This window comes from Mya arenaria, chromosome 4 (assembly GCF_026914265.1).
Source record: "Mya arenaria isolate MELC-2E11 chromosome 4, ASM2691426v1".
In the NCBI taxonomy this organism is placed as follows: Eukaryota; Metazoa; Mollusca; class Bivalvia; order Myida; family Myidae; genus Mya; species Mya arenaria.
The window spans coordinates 25,043,539-25,059,454 of NC_069125.1; the positions used below are offsets into that span (position 1 = coordinate 25,043,539).

Genomic DNA, 15,916 nt, shown 5'->3' on the forward strand with positions numbered 1-15,916 from the left:
ATTTTGGCTTACTCACTTTTTTACTTAGTCATATTTATCTAATCATAATTATAGGTTATTTAACATTGTTCTGTAAAATATGGAGATATATTTGAACGAGTACACAGATGGAAAAAATATGGTTTTCACAGCTGTGTACGAGTCCAAATTATATCTCGTATTGCACAGAACGATGTTAAATAACTTATTTATTCTATACCTTTATAATTCCCAATATCTATTGATCCGTAAAAAAGAAGTAAGTAAGTAATGAGTAAATGCAACCAAAAATAAGGACGGTGTACAACGTGCGTCTACAATTCGAAAACTCCAACATGTCGACCCCTTTTATATAACCACAGCCTTACTTGCGAATGTTAAAATAGTTGATTTGAAATTGCAATACTCGTACCACCTCAGATTGATTTCGATCGTTGTAGTTTTTGTAAAACGAACAGAAGGCATCGAAAATTGAGCGAGGATAAATTTTGCTAATGAATTGAACGTAATAAGATACCAAATGTTTCCTAATACTATAATAAACATGACGAATCAGGCATCGACCATTTTCAATCGAAAACAATCCCAGATGTTTATGGATATTGAACTAAGCTGCAAGTAGATCGCGTAGTAATTTCAATTTAGCGGTCAAACGTTAGAACTTAACTTTGGAAATCTTAATACTTTATGCAATAATACACTTCACTGGCAATCAATTCCATTTCAGATATACAAACTACACGTTTAAACACTACAATTAATTAATATTATTAATTTATTTATAATTTTACGAATTACTTCTACTGACGTACCGGTATACATCGAAAATGGTTTCCGGTTCGGAAAGAGAAATCCGACCTTAGGAAACGTTGGGTTGCCAGCAACTCGGCACGCATTGTAATCGGCGTAAGAGTGATTTTGTTTTTCTAAATCTTTAAAATTACATTTTACTATATTTTGCGCGATATCCCAGTCCTTTGGTTATGTACTGCAAACCTTTTCTTAAACATTGTTTTAAAAGTTTTAAAAAGCCATACATATAGGCTGTGCTTATTTTGACCCTGCTTTTGAGTTATTTACATACTATCTAGAACAACTTTGTTTTTGTTTGTCAACACTTTTTTGTCAAAAAACTATATGGTTTGTATTTTAATCGCAGGTAACTCATTCGAGTTAGTACTAGACTTCCTTTACAGCTTTTTTACATCTTATTAAATGCTGCTTTTTGAAACTATTTTAGAAAACACTTACTAGTGTATCATTATAGTGTAGAAAACATTAACTCCAGTTTGTGATAATTAACTCTTTTATCAAATCCCACACAAACCAAACTAGAACTTTTCCAAAACCCTTGGCGTCCAACGTGACAAAAAATCCTTTGCAGTAAAATTTGAGACTCTATAAAGGTACCAAAATTATTGTTTCACGGTTTGAAAGAGTGATCATTTTATTTCACGTATAAATCTCTATAAATGAGAACGGCATATAATAGAATACGTTTTGTTGAATACAAATTGAAAAAAAGACAGAAAAAAATAACAACGTAATTAAAATGGTATAAACAATCTAAATACCAACACGTGTTTGTGTCAATAACATTGAAACTAGCGGCGTTTCTCGACTTTATCAAAGCCAGTTATAAGCTCAATGTACAAGTGCAATTTGTTTATCAAGTTTAAGTTCAGAATATAAGCGGAATTTGAGCAAGTTTTTGCACGACGTTGCAGACAATGCAATCGCCGACTATCAGTCGCCAAGAATATCACAATACCCGCAATGCCACAGTATTTTAGTTCTGTGGTCTTTAATGTGCAATGGACTGGAACCATTTGAACAATTTTGAAAGGGACCATGTCAGTCTGTTTCGGGTAAGGATTAAGAGAATTCGTCCCAGACGTTTCTGAGAAGGTGTAATTTGAAGCTAAAAATGTTAACGACGCACGACAGCCGATGCACATATAGAAGTCTAAATTATTTTACCTGAATTCTCTCCTTCAACATGAAGTTTGACATTGTGCTTAAGGTTTGTTCATGAATCCTTTCAACTGGGGAAAGTCCAGTAAGTAGTTCTCTTATTACTGAAATACAATAATGTTTAATCATAACTAAAAACAATGTCTTTTTACACTTCTTTCGAGTTTTTTTAAATATGGCATTTTACCCACAGACATATGTCTTACTCATTAATAATCATGTATACATAATCTGAATATCAATGTATATCGTTAGAAAATCGGATGCGAGAGCAAATGAGCCAGTAACAAGGCTGGCAAAGTTATCTGCTACGAACAATGCCCTAAAGATAAACATTCCAATCTGTACCGAAAACATTTGAATGACCTTTTGTGGGCATAAGAAAATTAGTTCATGGAGGCAATATTAATTGTTGCCTTAATAAAATATTGATAAGTTATAGTTTATATGACGCCGTTAAAGCAAGTGAAAATAACAGAAATTATTTAACGAATACTACAAAATTAGAATAAAATATATATCGTACCAACTCCAAAGTTGTGGTAGTCATGACATTTTGTCAAAAAATGGGATTTTTTTGTTGAAAAGTAACCAAAAGTTTCAGGGAGTTGATCTGAAATGATCAACGTTTTAGCATTGGGCTCCGTCATTTCTCTTGCAAAACCAAATCCGATCAACCTTGCATTGTTCATTAAATCTAGCACAATGTGTGGGGACTTTATGTCCAAATGCAGGACATCATTCCTGTAAAAACAAACAAAAACAATAAAACTAACGTTTAGTAAATATATCAAAAGTTTGATACTAAACTAGACTGAACAGTATGTTGAAAGTAAACAAAACACGAGCAATTTTCAAACACACATTTATTTAATACATATTGAGAAAATATATTGATACCTGATGTTAAATTATAAGCTGCAAATGAAACAGTCTGTAGGATGTATGATGATTATAATGCCTAAGTATGTTTGTGTTTGCATGTATTAAATGCCCATATTATGCTGTATTGAGTAATCAAATATATAACTTTTTCATTAATTTTGAAGTGCAATTATAACTTGAAAGAAAACAACAAATTCCAATAACAATAATATAGATGGACAAAACAATTCCATCCAAAGACCTGGATTTCTGGACGAAGTTTTTACTGCAGAACAAGTTTAACACTTGTAATACGGTATCATTTTATTGGCTATTGCATCGAAAACATTTAAATGTGTATGCGTTAGAGGTTAAAATACTTTTGAACAATGCCACTTTTTGTTTCGGGCATAGCGTTATTAAAAAGCGTCCATTATGCCTTCTGCAACCAGTATATAATAAAGTTGTATTTGTGAATATGAAAAATATACTGCAAAGCGAAGTGCTCGGCCCTGAATTATTTGAATATTAGAGTATTACACCATCCGAATACCAAATTTGCTATTCATTGCCAAATCTTGCTGTAAAACTGTATTGACTGACTGCTACGGTGGTACAAGAAGGGTTTATGGACTGATTATGCTTATTCGGGTTGCACAGCGGTTCTTTCTTACGGCGGTCTTATGGCCGGTTGCTCCGATGGGTTAATGGATGGAATATGCATACTTTGGTTGCATAGCGGTTCTTTCTTACGGCGGTCTTATGGCCGGTTGCTCCGGTTGTACGAGAAGGGTTTATGGACGGATTATGTTTAATCGGGTTGTACAGCGGTTCTTTCTTACGGCGGTCTTATGGCCGGTTGCTCCGGTGGTACGAGAAGGGTTTATGGACGGATTATGCTTAATTGGGTTGCACAGCGGTTCTTTCTTACGGCGGTCTTATGGCCGGTTGCTCCGGTGGTACGAGAAAGGTTATGGACGGATTATGCTTTCTCGGGTTGCACAGCGGTTTCTTCTTACGGCGGTCTAATTGACCGGCTACTCCGGTGGCACGAGAAGGGTTTATGGACGGAGTATGATTACTACGGTAGTACAGCGGTTATTATTTATAAACCAGCTCGGTAGGTTTATGTAAAGATTATTGTTGAAATGTCTTATAAACATTATTTGAAAACAAACTGAAATGACGTTTTTTTATTCGAAATACTTTCAACAAGAAAACCGTATTGAATTGGTAAATTGATACTTCACTATTTTTAACAGATCTCAAGTCGAAATCAATTTCAGCACGCACAGGGCTGGGACACGATTTCAACGACGTTTTTAACAAAAAGACGTTACTGAGCAACCGGGCAAAATAAATTGTAATCTAACGATTGTGTATACTATCGTCATACCTTAACGATGAAGTTCAGTCTGAAAATGTAATTTTCAATTTGATTGTACATATTGCCTAAGTACTTTAATATATTTCCAAAAAGATTGTAATTCACATTTATTTGACGAACTCACACACAAAATGTAGATTGCGTTTCCTTTGATTTTTATATGTCAAAGACTCAAAAATATATATGAATCGAAACTTGAATTGATAGTATACAGATGAGCTAAACACCTACCTGAAGCCCTTTACAGGGGTATGCATGTAAATGATCGCAGAAGCCACTTGGAAGATAATCTTTAATCTTGTTTTGTGCCCCATTCTATGATATCGGAATAATGTATTTGTGTCTTCTCTGATTGCCGCCAAGAGGTCTCCTCCCTCGAAATAAGGTGACACAAAATAGAAGTATCTGAAGATGATTTATAATATAATTATTAATATACTTATACCAGTTGGTAATGTGTGTATTTCGTAACGTTTTTTTCTTTTGTTTTGGGTTTGTCTGACCTTGTTTGATTTGCCTTTCAACATAAATTTTAATACATGTAAGGCTCTTAGACCTGTCCCTTTTTTCTCCAGTATTTAATTTATCCTAAAGACAATATATATGCCAGGACCAAACCTCGTCATGTACACATTTTCTTTGTTCAATATATATAAAACAGCAATTGGTTCCGTTAGCGAAAATTGTATGGCAACACGTAGACAATGGGGGATTTCAAACGGAAAAAATGCATAACGTCAATTTGGGTAATTTCTTATATTTTTGCAAGTTGATTGATAATGAAGAAGCCATATATAATCGACGCATTTAATTACGCACATGAACCGGTTGGTAATCATAATCCTCTTATTTTCTCTAATTTACATGCCAAAAATACCCAACACTTTTTTCGTGTCAAGATTTCTTTATTGCTAATTCCTATATATTGTTTAAAATTTTGATCTGCAAATGGTTGCACGTTTCGCGTAGCCGCATCGTAGTTGGATATATTCGTATAAGACGATTCCATGTCATGTTGGGTACACTTTGAAACAAGGAAACTTCATAGAAGTCTTACGTTTCATGTAGCCGCATCGTATTTGGGTATACATAAAACGATTACATATCATGTATGATACACTTAGAAATAAGGAAACATTATAAAAGTATTACATTACTATAATTATTCTCCACAAGGAAACGATTTTTTGAGTTAAACTTTTTTTTAAAAAGTATTGAATTTGGCAGACTGGTGACGTTCATACATTCTATCGTTAACTTGAGGCTGACTGGTAGCGATTCTAAGTGCCACCATTTATTCCTATTTACAATTTCTAAATTGAAAGCAGACAATTAATATACTATTTCTCAAAGAGATATTTAGAAAATCACATTGACATTTAAAATTAAAATAATTAAACCTATGCTTTAAAAGACAGACAGGTGCTATTCAGCCTCTTCTTGTTATGAGGTTAACCTTCATATGTCGGTCTCAGTCAGAGATGGTACAAATTAATATAATGCTATTGCACGACGATGGCATTTCACATGATTACAATACTTTATTTCTAAAAAAGACGAGCTCATAATAAAACAATCATTAACTTCGACTAGCACTAACGTAATAAGAGCGATATGTTTCACTATTTAACTTGATGAAGTCAGTTTAAATATACCGTGTAACATGATAATGTAAACGCGCGTTAATTTTTCACTGCGATTGTTGTAATGTAATTTATTAGAACGTGTTAACTTAAAAATGAAAGATACCTCAAAGTTAATATTGCACTTTTTAGCAAGCTACCAATATATATTATGTCTGTTAACATTGAGTAAGAAATGCACAACAGAAGCGGTGAAATTGATCAAATGATGACAATTTAAAAGGCTGATTCAACTGAATAAAAAGTGAACTGAGGTTGTGTTTTTCAAACAAACAGTTAAAATATAATGACTTTAAACATTGTGTCTACATTAGAAAAGGATCGGAAAAGGAATGCTTAAGTTAGAGGGTTAACAAAGTGAGTTTCAAGTTTGAATAATTCAAAGCCATTACATTAACTGTTTATCGAAAATGGTCAAGGTTTTGTACATTTTAACAATGTCAACCCAATTGATAAAAATGGATAAGAAATGTATGAGTATGAATCATTGGAAATATCACAAGTGCAATCTGGCTGTTGATCGAACTTTAGATATCAAGGCAATAAAAATTGTGAAAGAGTTTGTAAACATTTGATCACAAATGCACAAGTTAAAAAACAGGCATTAAAGTGTGACGTCGCGAACGACACCAACAGAAATCATGATCCTCATATGTCTGTCATAGTACGCAAACGACATAAACACATTCCAATTCCAGGCACAGCTACGCTAAAGCTGATTTTTTCTGCACTGACAGGCTTCTCGTCAAATACAAAACTGAATAAAAACGTACTGTTCTGTCCGCAAGGCATCATGGTATGCAAGCAATGGAACTATCCCAAATGGAGTATCCTTGATGCCAGCTTTTCCTGCAAAAGAAGCATAAATGATGAATTCCAAGACTGATTTGACACAAGAAAAAATAAATAAGCAGTCAGTTAAACAAACACACCGCTACTGTCTGAAATGTTGTACGCTAGTTTGAAATTGAACCAACATTCAACAATACATTAAAACAACTTTACAACGTGATGTGACACGAAACTTTCAAAACATGATGTTACAAACACCAATCTTATATAGTGCCATGATATTACATATTGGGGTAATACATATTGGGGTATAATGTGACTTTAAACACTTAATTATTATGCATAATTCATAAATCATAATAAATAATAAATCATGTTGTATTATATCGATGATATACTAGCAGAAACTATGAAATAAAAAATGTGGCATCAAACAGCAGATTCGAGATCTTACATTTGTAATATATCTCATCTTTTCAATTTCATCTCTTTCTATGTATAGTTCCTTTAGCACCAACTTTTTGTTGAAGCCTTTAGCTTCTTTTGTGGCTAAAAAAATAACAAATATAATTATGTTCATTTAACTCTCAGGATATATATATATATAAGCACATAAGCCTATATCACTTTAAGTAAATCATAGTAATTAACTAATGCATTTTTCAGATAAGTCCACAGACGACTGTTTCAATTTATGGATGACCGAAGAAATGGGGTGCATAACTAATATATGTTGTTTTTATATGGGTCGTGCTAAAAGGCTGACCAAATGGCTGCCCATATTTTTATATTGAAAGGCTGCACCTAATATGTATAAGAAGTGTCAGCACTGTCTTTTTCTCGCGCGGAGATCATTTGTTTTCATAACCACATTGCCAGTGGGTCATAAATCTACGAAACACAAATTATTAAAATTATTAATTAATTTCATCGACAAACTGCGGAAAATATTATAATCATATTATGCATGGATTGAAGAATGATAAATAAAGAAAGAAATAAATAAAGAAATAAAGAAATAAATAAATAAAGAAATAAATAAAGAAAGAAAGAAAGAAAGAAATAAAGGAAGGAAGGAAGGAAGGAAGGAAGGAAGGAAGGAAGGAAGGAAGGAAGGAAGGAAGGAAGGAAGGAAGGAAGGAAGGAAGGAAGGAAGGAAGGAAGGAACGAAGGAACGAAGGAACGAACGAATAAATAAATAAATAAATAAAAAATAAATAAATAAATAAATATAGAGCATGTTTATCTCACTTATAGTTATACTGAAACAATATTATATTGTCACATCTGCTTTGATGAATGCTGATAAAATAAGATCATATTTAAAATAAGGCGTCAAAAGAGACCGATTACTAATTAAAAACAACAAAATATTTATTAATTTCAAGTTTTCTAATAGCATTGTTATTTAAATTGCATTAAGTTCTAATTTTTAAGAAGTCAGATTTGTTTTTATCTCAATTGTATTTAAAATGGCTCTAATTGTTAGCTTACTTTCTTCATAATTTGATTCCTATTATGAACTTCCTTTTCATTGAAAGCAGTTGACCTTAATCCTCCCATTGGTATGAGGGAATTGAAATAAAGATGCCCTTTAAAGATGTACTCTCAAAGATTGACAATTTTGACATGTTTTAAGTTTTGTCTCATCTGCTGAATTTGGCAACAATGCCTTCATTTCAGTCATATTAAATAACTCCCAGTATAACATATCTTAACTGTTTTGAAAAACGCCAAAATATTTAGTTTTCTTAACGCATTAGTATTATAGTAACACTTTTTGCCATAAAACATCAATTTTCAAACTTAAATATGAAAAACGGTGATCTGATCATTTGTCAGCAGAATTATATCACTGAATTTCAGACATGTACGCAAAATTGGCTCATTCCAAGACAAAAAAAGTTGAGAGAGTGCAGTTTGACTACTCAGTAATTATTATGTATATAAAAGAAATGCATTATTTGTCTAATCTTTCTCTCACTTATGAAGAACACATTTGTAATACATATATTGAAAAAAGCGTATTTCACTACTGAAGTGCAGATTGTTGGAGATCATGGCGGATAGCAAAGGGCAACTGATAAGCCGCGCCTTATTATTACGCCGATTGGTCAGTCGGGTATTGGCCGGCTAGTTTAAATGACAGCCCGCGTCATGTCAATTAGTGACGTGATCATTTGCTTTGAAAATCCACATGGCCAGTGGGTCATATAACTATGGGAAATACAACTAAAACACACAAATTCTAAAACTTATTAATTAATTCGACAGACTGCGGGAAATTTTATGACAGAATGAAATATAAATTGAAATAATGAAAAATAAATAAATATATAAATAGCCAGCTTCTTTTTCTAACTATTTATTGTATTTAAACAATTGTGACAACTGTTTTTAAGAATGCTATGGAAGCCTTGGAGGGCCACTTTTGAGTTTCGACTTACGGGTACTTTTGACTTTTGACTTTTGACTTTCGACTTATGACTTTTGACTTATTACGTTTGAGATGCATGCCTCATCTCATGATGGCGGACAAGGAATATTCAGAAGAAGTAAGTTCATTTGTCTTAGTTTTTTCTTGTATTATTTGCGAAATAATTGAAAACAAAACATATATACACACGTCCGCGAACAGTGTGTTATTAATTTGCAATTAATTCGGAAAGAAGAGTCGAAAACACTTTGTTTGCATGGCACCGTTCATGCAAAACACCGGCACTAATGGTGTTTGGTTTTTATTTCTAATGTACTAGAAAGGAACACTTGGGATCCTTTTCCACAACGCTATTTGGGCAGAATTCAAAGTTCACTGAATACTTTGACTTGTATGCACTGTCACTCCATATAGAGCTTCCCTCGAATAGAGCTCCCCGTGTTTTTCTTCTGTCACAAAGTGCACAATGTAGGCCTTTCTGTAACATATTCATTTCAGGAACAGGGAATCTTTGCTACATGTGTAAGCTCAATCTGACATATCTATAAATGAAAAGCCTAAATATTGGATCGGGTTTTAAACCCACTTAGATCAGCATTGTTTGTTGCCGTTTGCAGTTTCAAATTTGTAATTTAAACTATCGCATTTCATCCGTGGTTCATCCGTCCGTCCGTCCGTCCTTCAGTCCTTTCTTTAACAAATTATTGGTATCGCAACCCGCAAGTCGCAAGAAACTACTGAGTATAATTCAATGAAGCGTGACCACCATCATACAGTACCATATTAGTTGCTAGAATAGCGTTGCTAGGTCAATGGTCAAGGTCACATTGACCTACCTTTGAAATCGTCGTATATTCACTGGAAATAATGTATTGATTTCAATGACACTTGGTCCTAATTGAAAATGGGTCACTGAGTCAAAGGTCATCGTGAGCTGATTTTGAAATCGGGTTCTGCTCAATAACTGGTAAAAATGTTCACCTGAAGCGCCTGTAAAGAAAGCTCTACATAAGGAACTAGATAGATTTAATTATAGCGCACTCAATTGTTTTTGGACTGGGTTCCTAAGGCCGCGTTTGGTCCCCTAAGCCCTTTGATCCAAAAAATATATGATAATAACACGAACACTGTCAACGGTTCCGGCCATTATTTCACACTTAATGCTGTATAAACACGTCCTCGCTAAATTATGTACGTCCCAGCCATATGTGACAACTATCAAATAAGCTGTATGTGGGCTTTCAAATGTTTTTAACGAATAGAGCTCCCTTTTAAAGACAGCACTATTCGTTGAAGTTCATCGAGATCCCGTGTAACTCGTTTCGATGGGACCTCTATAGGGTGTGACAATGCACACTTAATCAAGTTGATGAGGAATGAAATAAAGCTAAAGGGGGAACAGTTTAGCATTGTTTCGAAATAGTATTGGGGCGGTTTAATCTTTTGTCCGAGGTCTTTCGCTCTTTGTGAAGGTAAATTTCCGATTGTTCGCTTTCAAAAGGCCATAGATGTGAGAATTTCTATGTTTTGTAGTCCCTTATATATGAATATGATGTAAATTTATATGCTTCTTCAAGAGTCTACACTTAAATTTTCAGTACTTGTTATAAGTCTGCTACTTGTAAGGAAATAGTTTCGTCCTCGTCAGTTTCGTAACCAGAATGCAATATTCGTATCCTCGACCTTTCGTTCGCGATTCATATTTTGCTGTTTCGTACTAGATGTTGTTAGTACCCTTTTATTTAGGTGGATTACAGTGGTGTACTAGTGTACTATGCTTTTTCATGTGAACTGAGTATAATTTGGTTCCTTAAGTCCTGTTTATAGATCTATGAAACTATTGATACTATCAATAGATAAATACCTCTATGTACTTGACTTATTTAGTCATTTGATATGCTTAACCACCATTTTAATTGGATTATTACAGCATATTGAGCTTCGGGCATTGGGGATTATGTGCCCTTATAGTATATATTTAATAGGTTATCGGGCTTTCTGGTAAATGTGCATTTCTTTCTTTTTTAAGCTTTACGACAAATAAACCTCGGACTAACCGTTCTCGTTATTACCTTCCTCGTCAGGTTAAAGCATTATGATGCGGTGCACAACGTTTACCTATGTTGTTTTAGGAAAACCGTGGCTGGTCTGTAGCATATGCCTTTAATAGTTCGAATAGTTTACTCTTTTTTATATTTCCGAAGAAACCGAAAGGAGCGTGTTGTGTAATAAAATAATAATTTATATATACATGTAACTGGTCGTTTCTTTCAGAATTCAGATTCTTGTTGAATGTCAGATGTACAGCTAATACACTTCATACTTTGCAGGAAAGAGGAGAGCGGATTAAAGCAGTAATTGAAAATATTCGTACTCGTAGTAAAAAGCTGAAGAAGAAAGCTCTGGTGCCTGCTACTAAAAAAGTCAGTGAGCCAAAAGAAAAGGAAAAAATGGTAAATATGTCTAAAAATAGATTTGTCTTGGTACTGGCAGGGGAACGACTTACAATAACAAGGTATTCTTTATTGGAAACCACTTTATTAGCTCCATTTTTTGATGAAAAAGCGGAGCAATTGTTAACACTGCAACTTTTAATGAATGTCGTTCGTTGGCAAAGTCAGGTAGAAACATGCACTATCTCCTTATCTAAACAGAAGATTGTAAGCGGTGCAAATATATATAACATATTTCATAACTTGAAAACCACTGGATGGAATTTGATAGTAACTTCATACAATGGTAGAGCTCATGAGAGGAAGTGAAGTGTACAAGAACCATAACTTATTTGCTTAATTACTGAGTTATTTTCCTTTGTTACTTTTTCTTGTCCGGAGCATAACTTTAAAACTACTGGATGGAATTTCATATAACTTTATACATGGCGGTGGGGAATATAGTTGTCCTTCAGACTGCAATCTTGTTAATTTCTGTTTTGTAGAACTTTGCATACAATTGATCTATAATAGAAGTTATTATAACACATATATAATATGCCATTTCTTAGGATTTTTCACTACAACTGCTAATACTACTACTACTGTTATTGATGCTGCTATCGCTCTGCTACTGCTACTACATCTACTACTTCTACTACTACTAGAACTACTACTACCAATACTACTACTGCTTATACTACTTTTACTACTACTGCTTCAACTACTTCTACTACTACTGCTGCGGCTTCTACTTCTAATACTTCTTCTATTACTACTAATACTACTACTACCGCTAATACTACAACTACTACTATTTGTACTACTACTGCTTCTACTACTACTACTACTGCGGCGGCTTCTACTTCTACTACTACTATAACCTTTACTCCTACTACTACTTCTACTACTACTACTACTACTACTACAGCTGATACTACTACTACTACAACTACTTCTACTACTTCTAATAATACTGCTTCTGCTACTACTACTACTTCTACTACTAGTACTACTACAACTTCACTTCTAGTACTACTAATACCACTACTACTACTACTACTACTACTACTACTACTACTACTACTACTACTACTACTACTACTACTACTATTGCTGCTGCTAACTACTACTACATGTACTACTACTACTGTTGCTACTGCTGCTGTTGCTGGTACTACTACTACTACTACTACTACTACTTCCATTACTACTACTACTACTACTTCCACCGTCTACCGTTACTAGCCCTACTAGCGCTATTACTTCTAGTACTACTACTACTACTACTACTACAACAACAACACAACAACAACTACTACTACTACTCATACTACAACTGCTACTGCTTCTACTACTTCTACTACTACTACTACTACTACTACTACTACTACTACTACTACTTTTTCATTTAGGACTACATGTTCTACTTATTTCATTTAGGATGCTGCAGGACAGGAAAAGAGAAAACAGAAACCTAGCGGCCGTCATACTATGTACAAGCTACATATCGGATGGCGCCATTACTGTCAAGGTGACTTTAGACAAATTACATCAAGACGAGGTGGGGGCATTCGGAAGATGGAATATAATATAACGGAGCCTCAGTCAGTGGAATCAATAATTGAAGTCGGCAAACGTTTATTTTTTCCGAATGGAAGAAATTCTTTTGGAAATTTAAATGATATGGAAGTGAATTTAACTAATTACAGCGGTGAGAAAATTGAACGCTTCTGCAATATAGATGAACAACCGTGTACATTTCAAGAATTTTTGAAGTCAACAGGAAGGTACTCGTCTCAATTCCATGTTTATCTTTCGACGAAAAGCATTACCTATGATAAAATAAAGCCACTGGAAGAAACAAGTGAAACGAGTTATCTTGCCAACAGGAAGACAATACAAGGACTGCATGTACAGTATACTAAGAATGAAACATCAGAATATTCAGGAGACACCTCAATTATCACATGTCATAGCACAAAACAATGCAGGGAATTATCAGGTATTCCTGATGACATAGACGATTACGACCCTCTTGAAGATGGTTATAATGTAACGTATCTGGCTGTAAATGATAAGGTTTACATGGAGCGAACTTCGTCTGGCCTCAGTTTTCCACAAGACGTCGCTGGACAAGACAGTGCATATATATTTCATGGACCTAATGAGATATGTGGAATGAATGAAGGCAAAGTTGTTTTAGGCGTAGTAACAAACTGTTCTGAAAACGTTAATTACACATGGTATAAGGATCAAAGCATATATGCAGCAGGGATTAATCTCATGTTGATACATACAAATGACACTGGTGTCTATAATGTAAAATGCCAAGTAGGCGAAACGTTGTACACCTTTGAAGAGAGTGTTGAAATAGCTTTGCCCGCAACTACAGATAGATATGACATGGATATGCGAATCGACAGCGAGGTTACTGAAAATCTGAACACCACACACTTTGGCATAACTGCTGATTTGAAAGATTGCGTTTCTAATACAGCAGCTACAGATTCTAGCCTAGACATGGTTACACAAACGTTTATTGAAACAAGTGATTTGGGTGAAAATGATGGTAAAGGTACACACAGTTTAACAACAACAACTTTTATCTGTGACAAAGACGGCACATGTGCAAATGCTGTATCAGCAGCTTGTGAAACAAGTGTATTCTGTGAAAAAGACGGCATAGGTGCAAACGCTGTTTCAACATTTCTTGAAACAAGTGTAATCCATGAAAGAGATGCCACAGGTGCAAACGTTGTTCTTACATTTCCTGAAACAAGTGTAATCCATGAAAAAGATGGCACAGGGGCAACTGCTATTCCAACAATTCCTGAAACAATTCCTGAAACAAGTGCAATGTGTGTAAACAATGGTACAGGAACAAATACTATTTCGACAATTCCTAAAGTAGATGTAATCTGTGAAAAAGATGGCAAATGTTCAAAGACTGTTCAGACAATTCCTGCAACAAGTGTAATCTTTGAAAAAGATGGTTCAGATGCAAACACCGTTTCAACAGGTTATTTCTGTGAAAAATATGGTGAAGCAGTAAACAAAGCACCAACAGTTACCGAAACAAGTATTTTGATCGAAAATGAGTGTACATGTTCAAATGCTATTTCAACAGTTACAGAAACAAGTTTTTTGGGTGATGTTACAACTGAATTCTTAGATATTTCAACAGGATTTGTGGATTCTGTGGAAACCAGACTGGACAAGGATGAAAATGAAAATGATATTAAAGCTAAGCTTACTGGAAAAAAACTCAAGAAAGAGTATGGGTTCTTCTGATAATTTAGTTGCAGAGCAACCACCAGTTAAAAAAGGGTTTACACAGTTGGATGCTAATACTGACAACTTAAATGTAAGGTTTGGAGACTTCAAATTATTGGAAAAAATAGGGGAGGGTGGTTTTGGTGAGGTTTACAAAGGTGAATATTTGGGAACAGATATTGCAGTGAAGAAAGTTAAGATAAAACGCATGAAAGTTGTGAAACAGTCAGTGTTGCAAGAAGTTGTCACAAACAGTCATCTTAGGCATCCAAACATTGTTCTACTGATGGGTTACTCAATCAATACTGACTGTCTCTATCTTCTCACAGAGTTCATTGCAGGTCCAAATTTGGATGATGTGCTTTTTGCTGACAATGAGTACGAATTTACTGTGCCTCAAAAACATGCAGTGGCATTGCAAGTATGTCAGGGTGTAGCATATTTACATAATCATAATCCAATAGTTATTCACAGAGACATTAAGCCTGAAAACATTTTGCTGACGAGAAATTTGGAAACGGCAAAACTTTGTGACATGGGATTGTCTAAGGTGAAGGTAATGAATACCATGACCAAAACAGTTGCAGATCGCAGAGAGACACAGCCAGGAACTCCAGCTTATCAAGCTCCAGAGATTCTTCTGCAAGCTAGGAGAGGCAGAACACAAGCAGATGTTTGGAGCCTCTGTTGTTCATTAGTTGAGCTCTTTACTGCCAAAACCATATGGGACTTGACCAGTGAGGATGATGAAAATGACGACTCTGTCCAGGTTATAATCCGGGCAATGCAATGAAAGGATATGCCACATGGGTTAAGTAATTTAGACAGGGAGCATACCCTTTCAGTGCAGCTGAAGGCTGTTATTCAGAAGGGCTTATCATACCAGATTGAGGACAGACCGACAGCATTAGACTTTGTAGTTGCGCTAAAACATGAACTTTAAAGAAATGTGATGAGCAGCTCAGGACCATCATGGCCCTCTTTATCAGATTGACGATTGTTTAGAATGCCCTGTGCAATTAGTAATGTACATGTAGCCTCATTTGGCTATTATATTGGAGGTTATTTTCCCTAACACACCTCATATATCGCATAATACTGGTAAGGATTTATATAGATCTTTGTGTTTTGT

The 15,916-nt window shown here is 34.7% G+C and overlaps 2 protein-coding genes across 2 annotated transcripts; both read left to right on the forward strand.

The window, feature by feature from the left end:
- The first annotated feature begins 9,167 nt into the window (after nt 1–9,167).
- On the forward strand, nt 9,168–14,663 carry LOC128230710 (uncharacterized). Its single transcript, XM_052943155.1, has 4 exons — nt 9,168–9,194; nt 11,407–11,529; nt 12,952–14,369; nt 14,639–14,663. Exons 1-4 carry the CDS (start codon nt 9,168–9,170, stop codon nt 14,661–14,663), a joined length of 1,593 nt encoding a protein of 530 aa, XP_052799115.1.
- On the forward strand, nt 14,601–15,577 carry LOC128230711 (uncharacterized). The gene has a single exon (XM_052943156.1). The coding sequence runs from the start codon at nt 14,732–14,734 to the stop codon at nt 15,575–15,577; it is 846 nt and encodes a 281-aa protein (XP_052799116.1). The 5' UTR covers nt 14,601–14,731.
- Nucleotides 15,578–15,916: the final 339 nt, after the last annotated feature.